At 37.8% G+C, this 12500-nt stretch overlaps 1 protein-coding gene across 2 annotated transcripts in view; it reads left to right on the plus strand.

Annotated features, from left to right (window-relative positions):
• Positions 1 to 8359, plus strand: part of LOC143738880 (A disintegrin and metalloproteinase with thrombospondin motifs 20) — a 133143-nt gene extending 124784 nt beyond the window's left edge. For both annotated transcript variants that reach the window (XM_077230953.1, XM_077230952.1), the window contains exons 34-38: positions 2275 to 2464; positions 3050 to 3183; positions 4056 to 4147; positions 5154 to 5258; positions 6488 to 8359. In XM_077230953.1, coding sequence (XP_077087068.1) covers positions 2275 to 2464; positions 3050 to 3183; positions 4056 to 4147; positions 5154 to 5258; positions 6488 to 6577 — 611 coding nt within the window. In that variant the 3' untranslated portion in view covers positions 6578 to 8359. The remainder of the gene's footprint in view (positions 1 to 2274; positions 2465 to 3049; positions 3184 to 4055; positions 4148 to 5153; positions 5259 to 6487) is intronic.
• The last annotated feature ends 4141 nt before the right edge of the window (positions 8360 to 12500 follow it).

Here is a 12500-nt window from a genome sequence, read left to right on the forward strand (position 1 = left end):
TCCTTCCATGGCTTGTGGATGCAGGCGTCCTCTCACCCAAACAGAAAGCCTATATAGATAGACAGGGTATGAATGAACATGTGTTCTGCCTGAAAACTGGAATTGATGATTTCAAACATGAATCATGTAAACTGTATATCGTATTCCTGGACTTCAGAGATGCCTTTGGGACATTATCTCACAAACTGTTGCTTAACGCATTAGAGGAGATCCATCTACCTCAGCCTTTTGTGGACATCATAATGGATGTGTATAGAGGATATTTTTTGCAAGTCATCTGTGGTAAACAACTTACAAAGCCTATACCTCTTGAGGTGGGGATTAAAACAGGTTGCCCATGGAGTGCTGTTAACTTAATTCTGGCCATCAACCAGTGGATGAAATGGATCTGTCAGTGCGCACCATCACATACCAGATCGCCAAACCTTGTCCAGGGTACGTTGACAATGTTGAGGTGTCCTCTAGGGAGGAGAATGTCATCCAGAAAATGCTGGCCAGAACGGATCAATTCCTTCAGTGGTCTAAGTTGGAGGTGAAGCATACCGAATGTGCAGCATTTTACGAACGGCGAAGCGGTGGAAACCGGTGGTACAAATCTAAATCTGATAACCCCCCCTCCTTTATAATAATGGGACAGCCTATCAGGGTCTACTCTCGTCATGAAACATTTACCTATCTTGGCCATAAATTCAACATTGCAGGCGAGTGGGGCGAATAGGTACAGGAGTAATCCTGTGCCTTTAAGAACAGGATCGACCTGATCGACTCCTCCCCCTTACCTGTGGTCCTGAAACTGGAGGCCGTTAGAGGAGTAGCTCTGGCAAAGATACAACACCTCTTTGCAAACATTCACATTCCACAAAATGTCCTACGGGACATGAATATTAAAACAGTTGAAGCCGTCAGGAAATGGCTGGGACTGAATTCACATTCCACCAGGGATATAATCTTCCTCACACTCAAGGAAGGGGGTCTTGAGGTCCCAAATGTGGAATGGGCTTACTCCATTACAAGACTAACACACCTTATCAGCATGCTTAACAACGATGATGCTGTAGTCACAGAGCTAGCCAGAGCTTCCCTCTTATTGGACCTTAGGAAGAGAAAAATCCCTTTGGCCACAGGTGACCAAGACAGCTTCCTAGGCTTCAGGAGGAAGAGCAACAGTAAACTGGACACACAAGCCGCAGGTTTCGGAGTTCGCTCAGACTGGCCGGACCTAAACGACTTGTGTAATAGACTGGCAGTTAAACTACAGTGGACACAAAGCAACTCACAAACTGCACCAGAGGTATCTGACGCAGTGGTAACAGACCCATCTGTTACTGTGAAGGCCACAGTCTGTCACAATGAGACACAACACACACTACAGAGCACAACAGCAAGAAGATCTTTAATGAACATCAAATAGATGGACACAAAACAACACTGGACTGGACTACAAATGCAGGGAAAATTGGCATGTCTTGATTTTGCTGACCATTCTACCTCTATTTCTATTCACAGAAATCATGCAATAGGGGCGGATATTCTTTACTTCACTGTCAAGGCCAGACTACAGGTGTTACCAACCAGATACAACATAGCATTATGGTACCCTGAAAATTACTACCCACATTGCATAATGCATTCCAACTCTGATCACCTTGAATCAGTTGCCCATATTGTAAATGGTTGTAATATGTACAAAGGGTTATACACAGCACGCCATGACCGTATTGTAGATCTCATTGCAAGTGCAGTTCAAGACATATTTCCAAAAAATATGCCTACGTATAAACATTCAAGAGTAATACCAGACTGGTTTAACAGCTCTGATGATTTGTTTCGTAACATCCTTAACACCCCTGACGTTGTGCTCATGGATAAAGATAGAAAGGAGGTGCTAGTCCTTGAAATAGGTTGTGTTTATGATTTGTATACGGACATAGCCTTTTTAGAAAAAATGACTAAATACCAAACCCTCCTTGCAAAGATTAATGACCTAGGATATGCATGTAAGTTTGATATTTGGCAGCCTGGGACATGTCCACAAATTGGCTGTTAGTGGACTAAGACTGGCAGGGCTACCAGGAAAGTCTAAACAGCTGGCAAAATTTGCTCTATATCCGCTGTGATAGGCAGCCTTGCTGTGTGGCGCAAGCGATGCTTTATGTACCCTTGAATGTCAAAGCTTTGTTATCTCTGAGAATATTTGAACCCTTTCTGTAAGAAATTTGATTGGCGGATTCAAATAAAGAAATCAAGTGTGTGTGTGTGTGTGTGTGTGCTCAGGTGAACTCCTCTCCAGCTGCCGGCAGCTCCAGGTGAAGGGAAGCGTCAGGAGAGACGGAGAACATCACATCACGGTTCGCTCCAAGATCCTGCGCGTTTACTGTGCCGAGATGCAAAGCGCTTTCCCGAAGGAGTACGTGACGCTGCGCAGCGGACAGACCGACAACTACTCAGAGGTGTACGGGTACAGGTAAACACATGACCAACAACTACTCAGAGGTGTACGGGTACAGGTAAACACACCTGAGAAACACTGAGCACTAAACACAGTACAATACTGACTCAAACAGGGCTTTCTATGGAAACCTTCTGCACTGAATGAAACCGAAATATAAATGTATTCACACTTCCAGTCAAAAGTTCATGCTTTTTTATATATATTTATAAAAAACTAATTAATAGATGAATAAATTATTTTTGCAATTAAAAAAATTTAAATAATGAATAATTATTTATTTTTTATTATCATTTTTTATTAAAATTAATAATAATCAATAATAATCAATAATAAAACAATGAATAATAAGTTATTGTACAGATTATTTTTAATATATTTATGAAATAATATAATATATATTATAATATAATGAAAGAAAAAAAAATATATATATATTATTATTTATTTCATAAATATATTTCATAAATATTACATTACATTTAAACATCTTAATTGTTCCAAACTTTTGACCACCACTGTATAATCAGTATTCTGGGTTCATAAGTAGGAAACTCTCATCCCACATTTATTCCCAAATTTCTTCCCATTTCTTGCCAGGCTTCAGAACCCGTTTGAGTGCCCGTATAACGGCAGCCGTCGGCAGGACTGCGAGTGCAGGAACGATTACTCTTCGGCCGGTTACACCGTCTTCCAGCGCGTGAGGCTCGATCTGCCCTCGATGCGCATCATCAGTGAGTCCTCAGTGTTCACAGACCTCATGCACACATACAGTCAAAACTAAAATTATTCAGATAATATGAAAAATAATGTGTGTATACATAAATAAATATAAATAAAATAAAGTAATATACAGTCAAACCAGGGCTGCAGTCAAGACCACCTTTATCGAGTCCGAGTCAAGATCGAGTCCAGTACGGGAAAAAAAGTCTTATGCACAACATTATCAAGACAATCATTTTGGGTTATTATTTGTTGATCTAAAAGATATATTATACCCAAAAATTATCCAGACACTTTGAGCTGATCATGTTTTGCTGAAGTGTTTTTTCTTTAATTGCTAATGCAGCTTTTTACACCACAGACTGAACAACATGAAGCATTGCTTGGTAATTGTTTGAGCTAAACTGGTATTATCTAATTGTGTAGTTAAATTTAACAGCTGACAGATATTCAACATAATTCATGTGTGAGACAGTCTAACAGAAGGACGGACAAAACCAGTGAAATATCAACTGATTTCATAACTCTGATAATGATAACTGTGATAATGTGAGAAATGTTGAAGGAGTCTGAATAAAGTTTGGTTTGGCTGTGTTGTAACACATAACAATAAGGTCTCGGTAAATATATATTTACAGCATTATTAATCTGTGTTAATGTTAGTTGATATAAATACACTTGTTTATGAAAGTTATTAACTAATACATTTGGAAATGAACATTAAGATTAATAAATGCTGTAGGAGTTTTTGTTTATTGTTAACAAATGAAACCTTATTGTAAAGTGTTAGCGAATGTGCTTCAGTAAACTGATTGTGTTTTGATTGTTTTTAATTGTGTAATTTGATTGTGTTTAATTTCTGATTGTGTTGGTTGTGTTTCAGCGACTGATGTGAAGTTCAGTCAGACGCTGTTCGGTCGCTCGGTCCCGTTCGCGTCCGCGGGAGACTGTTACAGCGCCGCTAAATGTCCTCAGGTACAGCTTTATACCGCACACTGAGACGAATCAGTCAAACACACACTTTCACTGGATAAGCACTGAATCAAGCCCTGTGCTAATGCTGGAAGCTGAAGCACACTAATGTTTCAAAGGTTTGAAAGAAGTCTCTTCGGCTGCATTTATTTGATCAAAAAATACAGTAGAAATTGTGAAATATTATTGCAATGTAAATCAGCTGTTTTCTATGTGAATATATAGTAAAGTGTAATTTATTCCTGTGATCAAAGCTGAATTTTCAGCATCATTACTCCAGTCTTCTGTGTCACATGATCCTTCAGAAATCACTATAATATGATGATCTGATGCTCAAGAAACATTTATGATTATTAACCGTGTTGAAAACCGCTTCATATTTTTGTGGAAACTGTGATATATTTTATTTTTCAGGTTTCTTTGATGAATAGGAAGTTCAGAAGAACAGCATTTATTTGAAATAGAATCTTTTAACATTATCAATGTCTTTAATGCCATTTTTGATCAATTTAATGCGTCCTTGATGAATAAACCGTCCTAAAATAAGCCGGTTGGTCTCAGATGATCTGCCAGCTGGTTTAGCTGGCTGGTTTTAGAGGCCACTTGACCATCTTAAACCAGTCAACCAGCCTAAACTGGAAAGCAGTAATTACCCTACTGAAACCAGGTTGTATATGCTGTTTTAATCTAAAAGTAGTTGGTTTAAGCTGGTCTCCAGGCTCGCCAAACTGGTTTAATCTGGTTTAAGATGGTCTCCAGGCTGGCCAAGCTGGTTTTATCTGGTTTAAGCTGATCTTCCAACTTGACCAGCTAAAAAAGTGTCCCAAACCCCTCTAAAACCACCCTGAGAGACCAGCTAAAACCAGCTGACTAGGCTGGTTTTGGCTTTTTTTCAGTGGGGTAATTTTTAAATTGAACAGTAGTGTACATCCCATAATGGAAGTGAAATGGTCTGCGAATGCAAAGTTTCAGGTTTGTTTTAATTGTCTCTTCTTCTCTGATTGGTTAGGGTCAGTTTAGTATAAATCTCAGTGGAACGGGACTGAAGGTCGCAGAATCCACTAAATGGGTTTCTCAAGGCAACTATGTCACGCTCAAAGTTCACCGCTCAGAGGTGAGGAACCTGACTTTATTATACACAGTACTATTGTTATAGTTAATCATTGTCTTCTTCTTCTTCTTCTTCGTCTTCTTCTTCTGCTCTTGAGTCTATGGCAGCCCATTGAACCAGTGGTTGGAAAATTATTAAATTTGGCACACTTATAGAGGACAGACTGAACTTTAACCACAGCAAATTTGGAGTCTCTGACTCAATCCCTCTAGCGCCACCTAGTGTCAGAGTTTGCACCCGTGTTTATGATAATAACTTTTGACCCGTATTCAGCCATTTTAAATTTTCCACAAAAAAAACCCATAGACGGGTTGTCCGATTTTCACCAAAATTGGCACAGATCCTCTTCAGACCAAGCTGGCAAAAACGTCTTAAAATCTTTCTGATAAACCAAATCGTTATTGAATAACGCGCCCACTAATTAAACAAAGAGCACATCAAAATGGCCTTAATGCTGTATCTCCGCAACGCTTTAGTGTATTGAGACGAGTATTGGTACATGTCATCACAAGTATGACTTGAGGATACATGCAGAGTTTCAGCACAGCGCCACCTACTGGTCAGGAGATATGAAAAAATAACCATTTTTCATATGGTTAGGCCAATATGAGATAAAATAGCCAATATGGGAAAATTGGGTATTAAGTTGACTTGGTATGCTGCACTGAATAAAAAAATAAAAATAAAAAACTGTTATATAATTTCTAGGCAACCTTCTGAACGGGTTACCCAGAAATCATAAAACAGTGCAGCAAACCAAGTCAAGTCCAGTAATACCCAATATTCCCATATTGGCCATTTTAAATTTGTTGTAAAATGCTGTAAGACTGATTTTAACCAAAATCGGCTCTGATTATCTTCAAACCACGACAGCAAAAACTTATTAAAAACTTGTTAACTATTCTCAAATAATGGATCAGCAAATTTGATGGCATGATGCCAAGATAATTCACAAAGTCAGTTTGGTAACAGCGCCATCTATTGGTCAAAAGTGATAAGCAACTTAATCATATTACTAGTGATTGCATTTGTGATTTTTCAGCCATTTTGACTAAAATAATCTTAAAATGTCTTAAATTGATGCTTCCAGCCATGCTTGCAATACTCATCATGCCTTTGTTGTGCTTGGCCACTTAATGGCTGCTTGCAGCTATATTTATTATTATTGTTGTTGCTGTATGCAGTGTTTTAATTATCTTTATGTGATTGTCTCGTTCCCGTGTATTGCGCAGGACGGCAGCAGAATCTACGGGCGCTGTGGTGGTTTCTGTGGGAAATGTCTTCCTCATCCTCATACGGGACTTTCTGTTGAAATCCAGTGAGAGAAATATCAATGTGACTTTGTACTTCGTGTTCCAGTCAACAGAACGCTTCAGAAAATTTCACTTTTCGTCACTCTTTAACTTCTGGCAGCTACGGTAAGCCTTCAGAAACCTTTTCGACATCCCGAAAGTAATGAGAACCAAATAAGTGAGTCTCTCCAAGAATCAGGATGCAGAACGGATTTGTTTTTTAATGGAAAAACATGAGTGATCTGGTCAGTCAAGGTCCTATTTAACCAAATGAAATTGTGATAATTTGGTTGCAACAACGATGTAAGAAGGTGTATCTTTATTTTTAGTTGTAGCAAACGTTCAAATCCTTTATTTGGGCAGCGTTTTGACATAAAGGGATTAATGAACAATTTCAGAATATTTCATAATTCAGTATATCAGCTGTTTGTCCAGATGGATATGAACTACTGCATGTAAAACACACTGTTGACGAGCCTGACGACAGCAATCAGCTTGATATGAAAATATAAATAATTGAATGTTTTGTATATTTGAACGTTTAACATTTAACATGGTTATGACAATCCAGAAAACATTGCAGACTAGCACTACTGAAATCTCTTCGTCTTGACGATTGTCTTTAATGTAAAATGCATGAAAATGTAAAAGATTGTCCTGGTTAATATATGATAGTTTTTAATAATATTTAATAGTATGCTGACATAATTTACGGTGCTAAAAGCAAACTGATCAAGCATGTGCTTTTGCTTATTAAACGGTTACTAATCTGATTGAAAACAGAACAATGTGAAGCAATAATTAAATGAAACCAGCTGGGTTAAGGTGGTTTAGTTGAATAACTAATTGACTAGTTAGGAGACTCTAAAACCCATCCTCATAATATCACAAAATTCAATTATTTGACACATTAAATGTGCTAGATTTAGTACTTTGTTCAGACGAGCTTCACTCCAGTTTTATTAGAAGGGAAGATTAAAGTAGATTGAATTAAAATGGCATAACCCTACCTCTCATAATCATGCGTTTGTACATTATTTATGTTTGACAATATTTATTCTGTAATTAAATGTACATACGTCATATTACGTCATGATAGGAAAGCATATTATGAAATATCGACCATTTTCTTTTGTCATTAACAAGAGATTTACAGTGTAACGGTGCTGTTTTTACTACTGAAACGACCTTTAACCTCCAGCAGGATGGGTCGTTTGACAGGTATTTGAACTTGAATGCTTCTTTACTGTATGTAAATACCTGAGAAGTATTTTAAATGCTTAAGTAGCACTAGAATAAATCAATTGAACTATGAGACTTTCCTCTTTCAACCAAAGTCTGCTTGATCACGTGTAATGAATGCTAATATGAGTTGAAGGATATTGAGTTTGAGTTTTAACCTCCAGTATAACAGATCATCTACGAGCAGCTAACAAACCTTTGACTATCATTGTGTTGATAGACAACTGAACTATATAAGGTCTGTATCAGAAATTAAAGGACTATATGATGCACTGTGTGCCAAGAGTTGTGTAGACATTATTTACACCTGTATATTAACAGTACAGCTTTGTGAAATGTGTATGTTTAATATTCATACTTGAAGTGTGAAGATTGACGTTTTGCAATGAAAAACGAGGCTTGTTTTCCACTCGTTGCCCAAAGATATTTTCAATACAGTAATCCAGTGTTTTTTATAATGAAATCATCATCTTTGGTGCTACAGTAAAAATGTAATTGAGATTGTATTGATGTAATGGATTTACAGCACTGTACTAATGCTGATCGTCATAATAAAATGAAATATGTTCATTTTGGATGTTTTTTTTTTGTTGAAAAATTGTTGTATAAGTTTGTACTTAGAATGTAATTTGGCAATATAATATGCAGTTGCTCAGTGTTTGTTCACTCTAAACCTTTTCAGTGTCGACAGATTTTTTTGGGGGGATTTAACCATAAAAAGATCAAATTCTTTTGCATCCCAAATCATTTGAAACCATTTACATTTTTAAGTATTTCTGTAAGTATATGGACACTTTATAGTTTTATTAGGCGTTTCATTCAACAAAATAAAACAAGAAAAGTCTATGTTGATATTAATCTCTCTGGTGTTGTATATGCAGTAACACGAGCGGCCAGCAGGGGTCAGTGTTGCTCCAATGAACCGCGAGCTCTTCACGTCACATGATGTGAATTAATGTTTTCTCATTCACATTCCAGAGAGAGAGAAAATGAATGTCAGCTGCTCTAAACATGAGAACATGTCAGACTCTGGTTCTGAGCTTGGCGGTCCATACGGAAATAATTTACGGTTGTTTGCCGCGATCCGTAACCCTTCCTTTGACGAGGTGAAGCGTCATCAATCACGCGCTGGAAAACTCAAACCCGCTGCGACAGGCAGAAGTGCTCACGAGTCATTCACACGTTTATTATCCTTACTCTGAATATTTTAATACCCAAGAACCCTCGAGATATTTCAGTAAAATTAATGTATAATCTGGACAAATAGTTAAGTGGCGTGTCACTTTAATGTTCAGGTACATTGATCGAGTGACCTGTCAGAATCAACCAATCACGTGAGTTTGGGGGCGGGGCTATCTGTGAAATTAACCTTTTTTTGTGTAAATATAAACCTTCTAGTTTTTAGTGACATTCACATTGCCTTTGAGTCAACTTGAAAAGCTGTTTTCAACACTGCAAAAATGATTTTAGTCTTGTTTTCCAGCCTACAAATATTTAAACATTCTTAAATCAAGACACATTTACTTAGCAAAATTACTTCAGATATTTAAAATAAGGCAAATTAACCTAAAGATTAAGATGTCCGATGAGACGTCGAGACACACAGGCATGATGGGATTGATGTATGTTTCTGTTCAGATAATCGTCCTCTAGCCAAAACAACAGCTTTACTCTCCTCTTCCTCTTCATCTTCATCTTCACCCTGATGAGCTCAACGGCTGACGACAATCAGCCTTTAAACTCACACAAAACATCCAAACTGATCATCAGAGTGATCTTCAATGATCTTCCTCGCAGGAGTGTGTGTGATATTACAGATGGTCACTGGTTGTGTGATGAATCGAGACCTGATACACACTGAAGCACCAGAGGAACTCAGAGACCGCACACGGGGAAAACAAGTCCATTTAAACTTTTAGAAACCACTAAAAATAAAAAGTGTGTGTGTGTGTGAGAGAGAGAGAGAGAGAGAGAGAGAGAGAGAGAAGGAGTGTGTATGTGTGTTTGTTAGTTATTGTGTGTGTGTGTGTGTGTGTGTGTGTGTGTGAGAGAGAGAGAGAGAGAGAGAGAGAGAGAGTGTGTGTGTGTGTTTGTTAGTTATTGTGTGTGTGTGTGTGTGTGTGTGTGTGTGTGTGTGTGTGTGTGTGAGAGAGAGAGAGAGAGAGAGTGTGTGTGTGTGTGTGTGTTTGTTAGTTATTGTGTGTGTGTGTGTGTGTGTGTGAGAGAGAGAGAGAGAGAGAGAGAGAGAGAGAGTGTGTGTGTGTTTGTTAGTTATTGTGTGTGTGTGTGTGTGTGTGTGTGTGTGTGTGTGTGTGTGTGTGTGTGTGTGTGTGTGTGTGTGTGTGTGTGTGTGAGTGAGTGAGTGAGTGAGAGTGTGTGTGTCAGTCAGTGAGTGTGTGTGTGTGCGTGTGTGTGTGTGCGTGTGTGGGTGTGGGTGTGTGTGTGTGTGTTTGTAAGTGATTATGTGTGTGTGTGCGTGCGTGTGTGTGTGTGTGTGTTTGTAAGTGATTATGTGTGCGTGTGTGTGTGTGTGCGTGTGTGGGTGTGGGTGTGTGTGTGTGTGTTTGTAAGTGATTATGTGTGTGTGTGTGTGTGTGTGTGTGTGTGTGTGTGTGTGTGTTTGTAAGTGATTATGTGTGTGTGTGTGTGTGTGTGTGTGTGTGTGTGTGTGTGTGTGTGTGTGTGTATATATATACCCATTCTTATATATTTGCATTACATTAACTTTTATGTTAGATTATTATTAGATTAATCGATTTAACAGCATGAATATATATATATATATATATATATATATATATATATATATATATATATATATTTTTTTTTTTTTTTTTTTTTTTTTTTCTGAAATAATTAAATATAATTTATAAATATATGATTTTTTTTAACATATTTTTTATAATTGTATATCTATTATTTATTAATTTAGATAATCCGAGTACAGGACTGTTGTGTGAATGGTGAAATGGATAATGTTCTTATGGTTTATTTCAGATGCTGGTGATGAATTGATCATGTTACTGTGAATGAAATGATGTCCATGTCTGTGCTGTCCTCCTTCACACGCAGGAGCAGGGGCTGATGGGAAGCGCACCTGGAATGTGTTGGTCAGCAGGGTAAATTAGTACCTTCAGTTCTGCACCTGGAGAGCAAAGCATGATGGGAATGTGGAGTGGAGAGTGACGAGTTCATGCATGAGATAAAGGGACTAACTCACTTTCAGAAAGTCATAAACAGGTTAAAAAAAGTGTTTTTGTGTCATTATAATGAGCTTCATATAAAAACTACACAAGTTTCTTATTCTTGTCTTTTTTTGGCCTCATCTTTCCTCCGTTTCAAGTCTTTTCCAGACTAGTATCAGACACACAGCAGCGCTCGTCTTCAGTCTCCTGCCGTCTCCATGTGGCCAGGCTTTGTTTTATTAACCTCGGTTGTTTTCACGGGCCAGTTTCTCAGCTGTGGACAGACACAAATTGAATTATGGGAATATTTGTTCAGCTCACTGTCGATAAGGTCGACGCATTGATTCCTGTCCAGCCTCTGATTTTAATTTCCTGAACACATGATACGGTATCAAAGCCTGAGTCGTGTCAGGCGCTCAGAAGTGTCCGGGATCGGGAACACCTGTGGGAGGGAGGCACAAATGCCCTGGTATTTTATACAAACAACTAAAACATTTTTTACAACAGTTAAAAACTGTCGCGTTGAACACTTGATCTTCTCAAACTGTAGCTGTATGTAAATGAGGAGGCGGAGCTTCACACTCGGCCCTGTGTGCAATGTATGTTTACTAGAGCTGGCAAGTCGAATAATCGCGATTAATCGCATCTAATATAAAGTGTGTGTGTGTGTGTGTGTGTGTGTGTGTGTGTGTGTGTGTGTGTGTGTGTGTGTGTGTGTGTGTGTGTGTGTGTGTGTGTGTGTGTGTGTGTGTGTGTGTGTGTGTGTGTGTACAAACACATATGTTATATATTTACCAACGCTTACGTTAGATGTGATTAATCACGATTATTCAATTCTGTGAAATCGAATAATCGCGATTAATCGCATCCAATATAAAGTGTGTGTGTGTGTGTGTGTGTGTGTGTGTGTGTGTGTGTGTACAAACACATTTGTTATATATTTACCAACGCTTACGTTAGATGTGATTAATCACGATTATTCAATTCTGTGAAATCGAATAATCGCGATTAATCACATCTAATATAAAGTTTGTGTGTGTGTGTGTGTGTGTGTGTGTGTGTGTGTGTGTGTGTGTGTGTGTGTGTGTGTGTGTGTGTGTGTGTGTGTGAGTGCATATACACACACATATTATATATCTACCAACGCTTATTTAGATGTGATTAATCTCGATTATTCGATTCTGTCAAATCGAATAATCGCGATACATCACATCGAATATAAAGTATATATATATGTGTGTGTTTGTGTATACACAGTGTGTACATGTATGTATATGTATAGTATATAGTATGTGTGTGTGTAAATATATATATACTAACACACATACTATATATTTACAAAATATTTACAAACTTTTATGTTTGATGCGATTAATCACGATTATTCGATTTGACAGCACTAATATTTGTCTTTTTCATTTCTATTTACAGTCTGTAACTCAAAACATGAAACAACTTATGAGGCAAAATAAGCTTGTTTGACAAATTTATCCACTGTCTACTGCATTTGTTAATCTTAATATTAT

This window comes from Siphateles boraxobius, unplaced genomic scaffold, assembly GCF_051911475.1.
Source record: "Siphateles boraxobius isolate OS27281-9 unplaced genomic scaffold, OSU_SipBor_1 158, whole genome shotgun sequence".
Classification (NCBI taxonomy): Eukaryota; Metazoa; Chordata; class Actinopteri; order Cypriniformes; family Leuciscidae; genus Siphateles; species Siphateles boraxobius.